We start from the raw sequence: 15,658 nt of genomic DNA, 5'->3' as shown, positions 1-15,658 counted from the left end.
ATAAAATCAATTTAACGCATCATAATGAAATCTCTCTTTCCAATAAGGAGCTCCTATAGCAGAACTGACATGATCTTATGGCCAAATGTGAAACCGTTATGAGTACAGTATATGCTAATGCCTTAATGGGATTATACTATGTGCTGTTTTATTTTTATCTTCGCAGTGATATTAAGGAAAAATTTGATTGAATACACCAGTGGATCCCAAACTTTTTTGAACCATGACACCCTAGAGTATCACAATTGTTTTAACGGCACCCATAGGCCAAAAGTTTGTTATTGAGAAAATCAGAAACATTTTTAGTAAAGTGATTTCTGCTTACCTATTAACCTTAGGCTCAGTTATGTGGGGGTGGACAGATTTGCGCTTCTGTTTGTCCACATGTTTACATTACGTGGACCATAAATAATTTGATTTGGTGCTGGACCACCAACCTGAGGCACACCTGCAAGTGTCCCAAGGCATCCCAGGGTACCACAGTGCACTGTTTGGGAATCACTGGAATACACTGATTTATCAGATAAGCTGTGATTCTATTTATATTTGGTTCGGAAGCACTATATATTTTTGTACTACTGTACTTTTGGTAACTATAGTACAGTATATTGCAGTAGGAGGCGCTTTGAGCGTCTAAACCCTGGTATTTTGTATACCTGCACTCTCTTAGCGCCCCTGAAAACTTAGGGGTAAATTTACTAAGAATCGTGTCTAGTATAAGATTGCACTCACAGCATCACTGAAACACAGGAGACAGGCTGCATGTGTGTATTGTGTTACAAAAAAATATATAAAAAATTTCAATCTGAAAAAAAGAAATGGCTCAAGCATAAGCATAAACAGCCATGACCTCTGTGAGCCAGCCCTGGTTCAAAAATATGGGGGGCCAATCAGCTGTCTGGCTGTTGTTTGACAACTAGGCCACTTACAGCCAATGAGCGGCCACTTACTTTAGTAGCAGCCAGGGGCATAAAGAGGCCCATGTGAAGGGGGGTGTGGCCTAATCACCCCATTAGGATTTATTTAAAAAAAAAAAAGATTTTTGCAGCGCTGTGAGCCCCTCAGCCTGCCGCAAAGCCGCAGGGGGGGACGCGAGCTGCATGATCGCTCCCCCCCACAGGCATAGGAGTCTACTGTGGCTACCACTGCAGCCCAGCACACAGCAGCGTGTACTGGGCTACTATGATATAAGATGGATGGGGGGGCCAGACCATGTGCATAACACTAGACCAGCTTCTCGGGGCTGCATTGGTCACAGTCACAGCAATTTAGATTGACATTGGAAAGGCCTCATTCAAATAACCTGCAGTGCACCATAGTTTTGCCAAGGTGCAAAGTAACTTGCTCTTTCTTGCTTTACTACTGTTAGGGTTGGTAGGGATAGTTTTCACAAACCAGCAACAGCCTTGAGGGCTGGAATACTTGACAAGTTGTGGCCTGTGGATTAAATTACAAGACACAGCCTTTGGGCTGTGTAGCAGCCTTTGGGCTGGTAAACTTGGCTAGATGCGACCTTTGGGACGTGCACCAGCCTTTGGGCTGGTAAACTTGGCTAGATGCGACCTTTGATACGTGCAGCAGCCTTTGGGCTGTGTAGCAGCCTTTGGGCTGGTAAACTTGGCTAGATGCGACCTTTGGGACGTGCAGCAGCCTTTGTGCTGTGTAGCAGCCTTTGGGCTGGTAAACTTGGCTAGATGCGACCTTTTGGCCGTGCAGCAGCCTTTGGGCTGTGAAGCAGCCTTGAGGGCTGGTAAACTTGGCTAAATGCAACCTTTTGGCCATGCAGCAGTCTTTGGGCTGTGTAGCAGCCTTGAGGGCTGGAAAACTTGGCTAGATGCAACCTTTGGGCCGTGCAGCAGCCTTTGGGCTATGCAGCAGCCTTGAGGGCTGGAAAACTTGGCAAGATGCAGCCTTTGGGCTGAGTAGCAGCCTCTGGGCTGAGTGGCAGCCTTGAGGGCTGGTAACCTTGGCTAAATGCAGCCTTTGGGCCATGTAGCAGCATTTGGGCTGTGTAGTAGCCTTGAGGGCTGTTAAACTTGACTAGATGTGGTCTCTGGGCCGTGTAGCAGCCTTGAGGGCTGGTAAACTTGGCTAGATGACACTAGGATGCACTAAGTGCTGCTGGGAAGACACTAACGGTAGTACACAGGATTGTGTATTCAGTATGCTGAGGTGAGCTACAAGCTGCTGGGATGACACTAGTGGCAGTACACAGGATTGCGTACTTTGGATGCTGAGGTGCGCTAGGTGCCGCCGGGATGACACTAGCAGCTGGACCTGAAGTGCGGCCTGTGCCGCTGAGTTGACATAAGTTTTTGGATGCTGGAGTGCGACCTGTGCCGCCAGGTTGACACAAGCTGCTGGATGCTGGATTGCACACTCTGGGTACTGAGTGCGGTCTGTGCCGCCTGGATGACACAAACGGCAGAGAACTGATATGAGGACCGTGCTGCCTAGGTGACACAAAAGGCAGGTAGAAAACATGAGGACCCTGCCACCTAGATGACACAAATGGCAGAAATAACAAAGTTTACTGGATCACTGGGTACTCAACTAGATAATAGGAGACAATGTCAGAACTGGAAACACGTGAAACGTTATCACCGGCATTGGAGCAGCGTTCGCACCAGGAGGAAATAGCCACAGGAGCCAATCCAAAACAAGCCAGGAATGATGGACACTTGATGGGGAAGAGTTCAGCGAATGACCGCCCGCCATTCGCCTCGCCCTGTGTTTGAAGTGCAGCGGCTTGTGACAGTACCCCCCCCATTTGCCTATGGGAACCCCTAAACCCTGGTTTTTCAGGGAAGTTCTCGAAAAACCTCTTCTTCAGAGTAGGAGCATGTAAAGAACTTTCATGAATCCAAGAACGCTCTTGCAGTCCATATCCCTTCCAATGGACCAGGAACTGAAGGCAACCTCGAGAAATTCTGGAGTCAAGGATTTTTTCCACAACAAGTTCCTGTCTACCTTGAACGAGCACTGGTGGAGGCATGAATGGGTGCCTCAGGGAAAACCGGGAAGAAAGGAAACCCAGTTTCAGGAGAGAACAATGTTGTTGATCCTGAGGGTCTGAGGTTACTTCAGCCGAAAGGCCACAGAATTCACTTGAAAAATAATTCTAAAAGGGCCAATGAACTTGAGACCCAATTTCTGTGATCTCTGGTGCAGGTTAATGTTTCTGAAGGACAGCCAAACCAAGTCTCCCACTTTAAAATTACAGGGTCTACAACGTCTGTCAGCCCAGATCTTGGAACGACCAGAAGCTTGAAGAAGAGAATGATGTATTTTCTTCCAGACTGACTGTAACCTGTTAACAGATGAAGCAGAAGGAGTTGTGGTTGGCATAGTCCAAGGATGAATTCCAAATTTGCAGAAGAAAGGAGACACTGAAGAAGCAGAATGGCAGGAGTTGTATGCAAATTCAGCAAATGGCAAGAGTGTAACCCAGTTGTTTTGGTACTTGGAGATGAAGCAACGGAGGTACTGCTCGGAGACTGATTGGTCCACTCCATATCCCCGTTGGACTGTGGGTGATACCCTGATGACAGATGGACATTAATGCCCAGATCAGCACAGAAGCACCTCCAAAACCGGGCAACAAACTGGATACCACGATCTGAGACAATATCTGATGGAAGTCCATGAAGTCTAAAAACATGTTGAATAAAGAGTGTTGACAATTCTTTAGCTGAGGGCAATTTGCTGAGGGGAACAAAATGCACCATCTTTGAGAATCGGTCTACAATGGTCCAGATGATCATACAGTGAGAAGATGGAAGATCCACCATGAACTGGGCGAGACGATGGAGTCGAAGGCCTTACTGAATCTGCGATAATTTGCAAAGCTCAAAAACCGCTGGATAGTCTTCAATGTAGTGGGCTGTTCCCAATCTAAGATGGCCATCATCTTGCCAGAGTCCATGGAGAAACCTTGCGAAGAGATGATATAGCTAGACTTCTTTCACATCAAACTCACATTTCTCCAGCTTGGCATACAAGTTCTTATCCAGTAATCTTTGCAAGATCTGCCTCACATGGCTACGATGTTCTTCCACAGATTTGGAATAGATGAGGATGTCATCTAAATAGACCACTGCAAAGACTCCATAAAATCACTTAACACCTCATTAATAAAATCTTGAAAGATGGCTGAGGCATTGGAGAGGCCAAATGGCATAACAAGATATTCAAAATGTCCAGCATGGGAGTTAAATGCCTTCTTCCACTCATCTCCTTCTTTAAAGCGAATGAGATTATACGCGCCTCTAAAATCAATTTAGAAAAGATGGAAACATCATGCAGTTTAACAAAAAGAACAGAAATGAGCGGCAAGGGATATGCATTCTACACTGTGATCTTATTCAGTCCATGGAAGTTGATGCAGGGTCGGAGTGATCCCTTCTTCTTCTGTACAAAGAACAAACCTGCTCCAACTTGGGACTTAGAAGGATGAATTAATCCCTTGTCCAGAGCCTCATGAATGTATTCCTGCATGGCCTTATCTTCCAGGATGGACAATGCATATAAGCTGCCTTTAGGATGTTTGGCACCTGGCAACAAACCTGGCGCAATCAAAAGAATGGTGAGGTAGAAGAACATCAGCTCTTTTCTTGGAAAAAACCTAGGCTAGGTCATGATATGGAGCATGAATAGATGTGGCTTCGGATGAGGCCGCACCAGCAAGGTGAACAGGTCGAGACAGACATTGGGAAAAGCAATTTGATCCCCACTCAAGGATTTCACCGGTTTGCCATTGTATCACGGGCTTGTGTTTTTTCAGCCAAAGTAACCTTAATACGACTGGAGCCAGCGGACACTGAAGAAGGAGGAATGACAAGTCTTCCCAATGCAGAGAACCAACAGACAATTGCAAAGGATGGGTCCAGAAGACAACAGAAACCTTGGAAAGGCTTGCCCCATCCAGAACAATAACCGACACAGGAGTGGACAATGACTAGGGTTTCAGAAACAAGGTCTCAAAAAAGGACCGGTCCAAATAATGATCCGCAGCTCCGATGTCTACGAAGGCCGGGATGGAATTTTGACCATTTGGTAAATTAATAACTGTGGTGATAAGGACCGAATTTTCAAGGGAGATGGATGGAAGGCCTAGATGTACCTCCCCTAGCTCATCTAGAATTTGCCGACTTTACTGGACAAAGCTGGATGTCCTTTACCGCCACTATAGAGGCAGAGACCTAACAATCATCACCTAAGTTTGTCTTCGGCCAGTAAACGAAATGCTCCCAGTTGCATCGGCTCTCCCAGCTCAGATGAAGCCATCCATAGTGGAGACTGTGGAGACAAAGAAGGTAAATTCTTTTCAACCCTGTGCTCCCGGAGTCGCCGGTCAATGTGAATGGCTAAATTCATGAGATCATCTAGAAAATCCGGAGAAGGTTATTGGACCAGGACATCCTTTATTTGATCTGACAACCCAGAGCAAAACTGGGTTCGTAAGACCGGGTCATTCCATCCTGCATCGACGGCCCATTTACGGAACTCCGTACAATAGCCCTCGGCCATCCTATTCCACTGTTTCAATGACCAGAGACTAGCCTCCACCCAAGCTGCTTTATCCAGGTCATCATAGAGCAGACACAATGCAGCAAAGAGTGAGTCCACAGTCTGTAGAGCCGTACTACTGAAGGGAAGACCAAAGGCCCAGGTCTGAGGGTCTCCCTGTAATAATTAAATAATGATCCCTACTTGTTGGACCTCTGAGTCCGAGGATCTGGGTCGGAGCCTAAAATAGAGCTTACAGCTCTCTTTGAAATTCAAGAAGTCTTTATGGTTTTTGGAGAACCGATCAGGCAGATTCAACTTGGGTTCAAATACAGGAGGGGCTGAAGCACCTCAAGTCTCCTCAACCCATAGGGAAAGCTCCTGCACTTTTTAAGTGAGAACTTGAATCTGTGCGGCAAGAATTTGAGTGGGATTTTGGGCAGGCTCCATAACAGAAGATCACAAAAAAATTACCTTTATAATTTGGCCGGTGATCATGTTAGGATTGATAGGGATATTTTTCACAATACAGCAACAGCCTTGAGGGCTGGAATACTTGACAGGTTGTGGCCTGTGAATTAAATTACAAGATGCAGCATTGCATCCTTGAGGGCTGGTAACCTTGGGAAGATGCAGCCTTTGGGCCGTGTAGCAGCCTTTGGCTGTATAGTTGCCTTGAGGGCTGTAACCTTGGCTAGATGCAGCCTTTGGTCTGTGTAGCAGCCTTTGGGCTGTGTAGTAGCCTTGAAGGCTGGTAACCTTGGCTAGATTCGGCCTCTGGGCTGTGTAGCAGCCTTGGGGGCTGGTAAACTTGGCTAGATGATGCTGGGATGCGTTAAGTGCAGCTGGGATGACACTAGTGTTAGTACAAAGGATTGCGTACTCAGGACGCTGAGGCGCGCTACGTGCCACCGAGATGACACTAGCAGCAGTACACAGGATTGGGTACTTTGGACGCTGAGGTGCGGTAGGTGCTGCCAGGATGACACTAGCAGCTGGACGCTGAAGTGTGGCTTGTGCCGTTGAGTTGGCACAAGCGGCTGGACGCTGGAGTGCGACCTTTGCCGCCGGGTTGACACAAGCCACTAGATGCTGGATTGCGCACTCTGGGTACTGAGTGTGGTCTGTGCAGCCTGGATGACACAAACGGCAGAGAACTGATATGAGGACCGTGCCGCCTAGATGACACAAAAGGCAGAAATAACAATGCTGACTGGATCACTGGGTACTCGACTGGATAACAGGAGACAATGCCAGAACCAGAAACACACGTGAAATGCTATCACCGGCATCAGAGCAGCGTTCGCACCAGGAGGAAATAGCTGCAGAAGCCAATCCAAAACAAGCTAGGAATGATGGACACTTGATGGGGAGCAGTTCAGCAAATGACTGCCCGGCGTTCGCCTAGCCCGGTGTTTGCAGTGCGGCGGCTTGTGACAACTCCCACCTCAGAACCAGACCCTTGAAGTCTTGCTGAGGGCCACAAATACTATGACTTTTTAGTGACAAGAGTTTTTAGTGACTTTAGAAAACATAATGTAATCTGTCCTTAAACTGAAACCAAGTAACAAAAACCATGAATATAGGGAAGGAGCGGGTTGTGATGCCGGAGCAGAAGCATTAGCCATCTGAAGATGACTTGATGACTTGATGAAATCAGGGCCTGATTCAGACCCGGTCGCAAGCGCTGAGCGCTCGCAACCGGGTCAGTGGTGGCCCAGAGTGCATGCGCACGACGGAGCTGGCTCCGTCGTGCGCATGCGTGAGACCCGGATAGCGACGGGCAATCCGTCGCTCCAGGTCTTGCACCAAAGGGGGCGTGCTGTCAATGTTGACTGACAGCACGCCCCCTTTGGTGGGCGGGTCGGGGGGGTGGCTGCCCAGACAGAGGCGTTCCCATGGGAACGCCTACCATCTGTGGCCGGACCCACTGACATCACAAGTGATGTCAGTGGGAGAGCTTTCGGCTCTGTTAGAGCGAAAAGCTCTCTGGGGCTTGCGGCAATGAGACCCTACCACAAGGGTCTCGTCGCAATCCCGATGGTCACGATGGTCTTGACCATCGCGACCATAATCATGGCCGCTTGCTATAGCTGTGGGTGGTCACCCACAGCTATGCGAGCGGCCAGGAGGCCGTTCTTAAAAAAGAAAAAGACCGGCCTTGATTCAGAGCGAGCGCTCTGTCAGAGCGTCTGGCTCTGAATCAGGGCCTCTGTCCCCATACTGGCGTATGGGGACAGCGGGCCATTCCGCAAAAGGAAGGTAACAGCAGATATCTGTGATGTCTCCTGCTTTACTTTCTTGATGAATGGCCTGATAACTTAATTTTAACAATTGCAGGTGAAAATGTGCATTTTCACCTGCTTTTGTGAAAATTAAATGATCAATAGGCCCCTACAGATGTGTCCACATACATCTATCGTCTGTGCGATACAAGTCGCGCCACACATAACATGGGAGTTCCGTGTGATTTGGTAGCGCTGAGTGTCTTTAGTGCAACTTTTAACCTTCAAATGCGTCTTATTCACACAGCGATGCGAAAGACTACTTTACAGTGTTACAGCCGCTGACACTGTAACATGGAATTTTGCATGCAGATACACCCGCACTCGCTCACAGAACATACGCATGCTGCATATCAGTTTAATCCGCAGAAGCTACTTGTGCATTCTATTCGCATCACTGTGTAAATAAGACACATTTGAAGGTAAAAAGTCACACAAAAGACGCTCAGCCCTACAGAGTCATGCCATGGCATGGTGCGACTAGAAGGGCTGTTTAACGCACATGGAGGCTAGATGTAAGAGGACCCATCCATTTTGTGATTACCATGATGTGGTCAGACAGGGTACTGAGTGCCTTGCCTCTAAAGTAGGGGTTTACAATAAGCGGCCCCCCAGCTGTTGCACAACTACACATCCCAGCATGCCCTGCCACAGTTTTGCTATTTGGCCATACTAAAACTGTTGCAAGGCATGCTGGGATTTGTAGTTCAACAACAGCTCGAGGGACACTTATTGCTCACCCCTGCTCTAAAGTGTCATATGTACAAACTTCGAATTACTCAAGGAATTGAATATATTTATCATTGTGTATTTTTTCTTACCTGACCAGCTCAATGAATCTTTCCCTTGAAGCCTCACTTACATCCTCATCATTAATGGCCAAGATCTGATCTCCTGAAAGTAGCTTGTTTTCTGATGGACCTCCTGAAATGAGAAAAGGCTACAGTTCATACAAGGCCTGATTCAGCCATGTGCAGATTCGGTCTTAGCTGTCCAATGGTTTCTTTACTGGTCGCAGTGTGGGGGAAGCAGCGGTGAGGAGCATCTAAAATGTAGACATGTCTTTGGTGTTTTATGGGCATGCCGAAGCCAGTGACTGTGTCATCCAAAGCAGATTTACTGACCCCTGCAGCTTACTTGCAGTGGACATTTTGAGCAACCTAGGGGTTGCTCATTGTCCAATGTTTACAGTGGTGTTGTCTATGGTGATCCGAAGCAGCATCTATGGAAGCAGGCAACGGATCAGAGCACTGGGAATCTCATTACACAAGATACTACCTTTAGCATTACCATAACTTCTCTGCTCCATTGTGACACTGCACAGACACCACTTGCATCCACCTCTTAATCAGGCCCATAGTACAGAAAAGTACAGTATAAAGAGAAAGCAGAGGGGGAAAAGGATAAGTAACATGTTCACTTTTCTAGGGATATTAGCAGGATCTGCACACATCATGCTCTGTGTACTGTAGCCAAACAGAGCATTCAGTGCAGTAGGAGAACTTAGTCCAGAGGTTCCCAAGAGTTTAGGATTTAAAGATATCCATGGAACTGTTGGTGAGCCTTGAGGACCACGGTAGGGAACCTCTGACCTAGACCACAGGTTCGGTTTTCAAACTCAGGGTCTCATTCAGACCCGCTTGCGAGCGCAGGACGCTCTCAAGCGGGTCGATGGTACCCAAATGCGCATGCGCATGACGGAGGGAGCTCCGTCGTGCGCATGCGCGAGACCCGGCGAGCGACGGGGTAGCCGTTGCTCGGGGTCTCGCACCAAAGGGGGCGTGCTGTCGATGGTGACTGACAGCATGCCCCCTTTGGTGGGCGTGCCGGGGGGCGTGGCTGCCAGACGGAGGCGTTCCCACGCCTACCGTCTGGGTCCGGCCCCACTGACATCACTAGTGATGTCAGTGGGAGTGATTTTGGCTCTGATAGAGCCAAAATCACTCCAGGGCTTGCGGCAACGAGACCCTACCGCAGGGTCTCGTGGCAAGCCCGATGGTCGCGATGGTCTTGACCATCGCGACCATCATCATGGACGCTTGCATAAGCTGTGGGTGGTAACCCACAGCTATGCGAGCGTCCAAAAGGCCGCTCCAATTTTAGGTAGCCCGGCCCTGATTCAGAGCGAGCGCTCTGGTCAGAGCGTCCGGCTCTGAATCAGGCCCTCAGTCCCCAGGACCCCAAACAGTGCATGTTTTCCAGGTCTCCTCACAAAAAACACAAGTGAAATAATTAGATCTCTTCTGTGTTGTTAATAATGTTGTGGAAATCATAAATAAAACAGAATTATTATTATTTTATTCTATTTTTTAATGCACCAAAATATATTGCAGTACGTGTTGTATGTAATGAGTATGGGGAAATAAATAATATTCAATATTATACAGAAGTACAATCCAGAGCTTAGGTTGAGACAAGTAAGGAAGGCCCTGCTTGCAAGAAGTTCCAATCTATTAGCACAATGTATTAGTACAAGAACTGCAAATCTAATTGACTAGCACAGAATAAACAAACAAAACCACACCTTGAAATATGATTGAATGTTGCAACAGCTATAAAAATAATGTTACAATGTTACAGATAGAAAAAGGAAGATAGTAATTAGTAGGTGTTTGACTATATTTGACTATATTAACTGCTACGCAAATTGAGTTATTAAAAAAATACTGTAGACACAATATAAAAAACTACTAATGTTAGTAGTCCCACTAGAAATAACTGAGATGTAGTCAGACTTTCTGGTGCCCTGGGCCAGAAAAAGCATTGTGCCTTCCCCCCACCCCCATTAATTTATAGGGAGATAAGGCTCATACCCAACAAGGGGTGTGTGGCCCTATGGGGAAGAGGGCATGACATATCTAATTTGTCCCGTATGATGATGAAGGGGTACACTTTGTACAAACTACAGTGTGAATCCAATGGCTGCAGTGATAATACACAATAATTATGGGTGATGAGTTGTTCCGAGTATGACAGTATTTTGAAATGTGTATATTAAAAAAATGCGGATGTGACTGAAGGGGAGGTGGCCAGATGGACAGGGTGGAGATATGGGTGGCCAAGAGATGTCAGGGATCAAAGAAAAGGAAGCTACAAGTGAGAATGATTATAAACAGAAAATAACAGACGCAGCGAATAACGCCCCCTGCCCTGTGGTGTGATGAGGAGTGGCTGTGTTTTCATCAGGAGATAGTTGGTGATGAACAAGAGCATAGCTGCAGGGACCAGGCCACCTCAGTCCTCACCCTGCACCTCAGCCAGCAGCTCCTCTGCAGTGTGCTGCTGCAGGACACATCTTTTGTCACAGGCCCAGCCAGCTCCATCTCTGTCTCTCCTCACTGGGAGTAGGCACAGCTGTGTGGCTACAAGTTTACCCATTCACCCATGTCTTATGTAAGGAGCAAAACACCTTAGCTCAGAGGTTCCCAAACACAATCCTCAGGGCACCCCAGAAACTCAGGCTTTAGAGATATCCATGGTTGAGCACAGGTTGATAAATCAAATTGACTGAGGTACAAATCAAGTCACCTGTGCTCAAGAAAGGATATCTGTTAAACCTGAACTGCTGGAGAGCCTTGAGAACCATGTTTGGGATTTACTAATGAACCATTGCTTGCTTATATAACACCTTATGTAATACATAACAAAAATTAGGGAGACTATTATATATATATATATATATATATATATTTAGATATATATGTGTATGTATATATAAATATATATATATTCATTTATAATACTATTAGGGGTGAGCGGGTTCAGATTTTTGAAATCCGAACCCCCCCGAGCCTCCCGATCCGATCCGAGTCAGGCTCGACTTTTCCCGCCTGACTCGAATCTGAAATCGAGGCAAAATGTCATCATCCCGCCTTCCGGGTCTCGCAGGTTTTGGATTCTATATAAGGTACCCGCGTCGGCACCATTTTCTCACTCGGCTGTGGACAGTGAAGAGGGAGGGTGGGAGTTAGGGCTGGCTGGGCTGTGTAGTGTAGTGTTGTGCTGTGCTGCGCTGCTGTTGTCCATAGGGGCAGTGTCCACTCCTCCAAAGTCCATAGGGGCTGGCCGTGTTGTGCTGTGCTGCTGTTGTCCATAGCGGCTGTGTCCACTCCTCCAAAGTCCATAGGGGCTGGCTGCGTTGTGCTGCTGTTGTCCATAGGGGCTGTGGGCCTGATTCAGAGCCGGACGCTCTGACCAGAGCGCTCGCTCTGAATCAGGGCCCTCCTACCTTAAAATAGAGCGGCCTCTAGCTGTGGGTTACGACCCTGCGGTAGGGTCTCGTGGCCGCAAGCCCTGGAGTGATTTTGGCTCTATCAGAGCCAAAATCACTCCCACTGACATCACTAGTGATGTCAGTGGGGCCGTACCCAGACGGTAGGCTTTCCCATGGGAACGCCTCCGTCTGGCAGCCACGCCCCCGGCATGCCCACCAAAGGGGGCGTGCTGTCAGTCACCATTGACAGCATGCCCCCTTTGGCGCCGAGACACAGAGCGACAGCTTGGCTGTCGCTATGCGGGTCTCGCGCATGCGCACGACGGAGCTCCCTCCGTCATGCGCATTTGGGTACCATCGACCTGCTTGCGAGAGTCCTATGCTCACAAGCGGGTCTGAATGAGACCCTGTGTCCACTCATCCAAAGTCCATAGGGACTGGCTGTGTTGTGCTGTGCTGCTGTTGTCCATAGGGGCTGTGTCCACTCCTCCAAAGTCCATAGGGGCAGGCTGGACTGTGTTGTGCAGTCAGTTGTCCATAGGGACTGTGGGTCTGATTCAGACCCGCAAGCGAGCGCTGAGCGCTCGCAAGCGGGTCGATGTTGCCCAAGTGCGCAAGCGCACGACGGAGGTGGCTCCGTCTTGCGCATGCGCGAGACCCGAATAACGATGGCCAAGCCGTTGTTAAGGGTCTCGCACCAAAGGGGGCGTGCTGTCGATGGTGATTGACAGCACACCCCCTTTGGTGGGCGTGCCAGGGGCGTGGCTGCCAGACGGAGGCGTTCCCATGGGAACACCAACCGTCTGGAGCCGGCCCCACTGACATCACTAGTGATGTCAGTGGGAGTGCTTATGGCTCTGATAGAGCCAAAAGCACTCCAGGCCTTGCGGCAGCGAGACCCTACCGCAGGGTCTCGTCGCAAGCCCGATGGTCTTGACCATCGCGACCATCATTTTGGCCGCTAGCTATAGCTGTGGGTGATCACCCACAGCTATGCGAGCGGGACAGGAGGCCGCTCCAAAAAGGTGAAGGGACGGCCCTGATTCAGAGCTAGCGCTCTGTCAGAGCGTCCGGCTCTGAATCAGGCCCTGTGTCCACTCCAAACTCCTGTGCAGTGTCCCAGTCCTAAAGAGGTGCTGTAGTGTTGTCCAGGGGATGCTCTGTCCATCAGTGGTGCTCCCCCCAAGTGCAAAAAAAATTAATATTTTTTCTGTTTGTGAATTGTGTGCGCAGTAGCCGCACATGCATCAACAAAGTAGCATCAAGCGTGCACCTGTGTCATAAGTAAAGGGCCGGTCGGCTCGTCCGTTAAAGGGTGCAGTAACCCCCAAAGTGCACTCCAAATAATATATTTTTTTTCTGTGTTTGTGAATTGTGTGCGCAGTAGCCGCACGTGCGCCAACAAAGTAGCGCCAAGTGTGCGCCTGTGTCACAAGTGAAGGGCCGATTCGCTTGATCGTTAAAGGGTGCGTAACCCCCAAAGTGCACTCCAAAAAAAATAAAAAATAATTTTTTATGTTTGTGAATTGTGTGCGCAGTAGCCGCACGTGTATCAACAAAGTAGCGCCAAGCGTGCACCTGTGTCATAAGTAAAGGGCCGGCTGGCTCATCTGTTAAAGGGTGGTGTAACCCCCAAAGTGCACTCTAAACAAAATAAAAAATTATTTTCTGTGTTTGTGAATTGTGTGCACTGTGGCTGCACGTGCATCAACAAAGGAGCAGCGCCAAGCATGCGCTTTTGTCCCGTAAGTAATGGGCCGGCTGGCTTGTCCATTAAAGGGTGCTGTAACCCCTAAAGTGCACTCCAAAAAAATGAAATTTTTTTTTTGTGTTTATGAATTGTGTGCGCAGTAGCCGCATGTGCATCAACAAAGTAGCGCCAAGCGTGCGCCTGTGTCATAAGTAAAGGGCCGGCTGGCTCGTCTGTTAAAGGGTGGTGTAACCCCCATTGTGCAATCCAAAGAAAACAAAAAATTATTTTCTGTGTTTGTGAATTGTGTGCACTGTGGATGCACGTACATCAACAAAGGAGCAGCGCCAAGCGTGCGCCTGTGTCATAAGTGAAGGGACGGCTGTCTTGACCATTAAAGGGTGCTGTAACCCCCAATGTGCACTCCAAACAAAATAAAAAATTATTTTCTGTGTTTGTGAATTGTGTGCACTGTGGCTGCACATGCATCAACAAAGGAGCAGCGCCAAGCGTGCACCTGTGTCCCATAAGTAAAGGGCCGGCTGGCTTGTCCATGAAAGGGTGCTGTAACCCCCAAAGTGCACTCCAAAAAAAATAAAAAAATATATTTTTTTGTGTTTGAGATTTGTGGACCTCATTCAGAGCCGGACGCTATTTGCGCTCGCTCGTTCAGATAAAGGGGCTGGCTATTTAAAATGAGCGCTCACTCTTTGCAGTTTGTTGACGCCTCTATGTCTGAGCGAGCGAACAAAACATGCGCTCGCTATTTTGTAAAGACGAATTGTGTGCACTGTAGCTGCACGTGCATCAACAAAGGAGCAGCGCCAAGCGTGCGCCTGTGTCCCATAAGTAAAGAGCCAGCTGGCTCATTTCTTAAAGGGTGGTGTAACCCACAAAGTGCACTAGTCTCCAACAAAAATTAAAAATTATTTTCTGTGTTTGTGTGTGCCTTAGCCGCACGTATATATCAATATAACATAAATGGAGGAACAACTTTCTCTGATAAAAATAAAATAGGGAAAGATCAAGAACCACTTCCTCCTAGTGTTGAAGCTGCTGCAACTAGTTATGACATAGACGATAACATGCCATCAACGTCGTCTGCCAAGGCCGATGCCCAATGTCATAGTAGAGGGCACATACAATCCCAAATGACAAAGTTCAGGAAAATAACCTTAAAAAAACATTTAAATCATCTAAGTAGAAACGTAAACTTGCCAATATGCCATTTACGACACGGAGTGGCAAGGAATGGCTAAGGTCTTTCCCTATGTTCATGACTAGTGGTTCAGCTTCACATGATGATGGAAGCCCTCCTCCCGCTAAAAAAAATCAAATGAGTTAAGCTGGCAAAAGCACAGCAAAGAACTGTGCGTTCTAAGAAGATATCACAAATCCCCAAGGAGAGTCCAAGTGTGGTGGCGGTTGCAATGCCTGACCTTCCCAGCACTGGACGGGAAGAGGTGGCTCTTTCCACCATTTGCACGCCCCCTGCAAGTGCTGAAAGGAGCACTCACAGTCCACTTGCTGATATGCAAATTGAAGATGTCACTGTTGAAGTACAACAGGATGAGGATACTGGTGTAGCTGGCGCTGATTTGGAAGTTGGCGAGGAGGATTCTGATGGTGATGTGGTTTGTTTAAATCACGCTCCGGGGGAGACAGTTGTTGTCCGTGGGATGGAAAAGCCCATCACGGTCATGCCTGGGCAGAAGACCAAACATTCCACCTCTTTGGTCTGGCAATATTTCTATCCAAATCCGGACAACAACTGTCTTGCCATATGTACCATATGTAAATGTGAAATGAGTAGGGGTAGGGACGTTAGCCACCTAGGAACATCCTCCCTTATACGTCACCTGTAGCGCGTTCATAAAAAGTTACTATCAAGTTCATAAACTTTGGCTAAGACCGTAAGCAGTCCAGGGACACCTAAATCCCGTTGTCCTGCTGTATCCAAGT

The 15,658-nt window shown here is 48.0% G+C and overlaps 1 protein-coding gene across 2 annotated transcripts in view; it reads right to left on the bottom strand.

Moving 5' to 3' along the window:
• Positions 1-15,658, bottom strand: part of FRMPD3 (FERM and PDZ domain containing 3) — a 746,708-nt gene that overhangs the window by 536,633 nt on the left and 194,417 nt on the right. For both annotated transcript variants that reach the window (XM_088444300.1, XM_088444301.1), the window contains exon 3: positions 8,615-8,717. In XM_088444300.1, the coding sequence (XP_088300426.1) occupies positions 8,615-8,717 (103 nt within the window). The remainder of the gene's footprint in view (positions 1-8,614; positions 8,718-15,658) is intronic.

Source organism: Taudactylus pleione, unplaced genomic scaffold (genome assembly GCF_031769625.1).
Source record: "Taudactylus pleione unplaced genomic scaffold, aTauple2 ptg000352l, whole genome shotgun sequence".
In the NCBI taxonomy this organism is placed as follows: Eukaryota; Metazoa; Chordata; class Amphibia; order Anura; family Myobatrachidae; genus Taudactylus; species Taudactylus pleione.
Note: the sequence above shows the minus strand (reverse complement) of the source record. Positions and strands in the feature narration are given on the sequence as shown.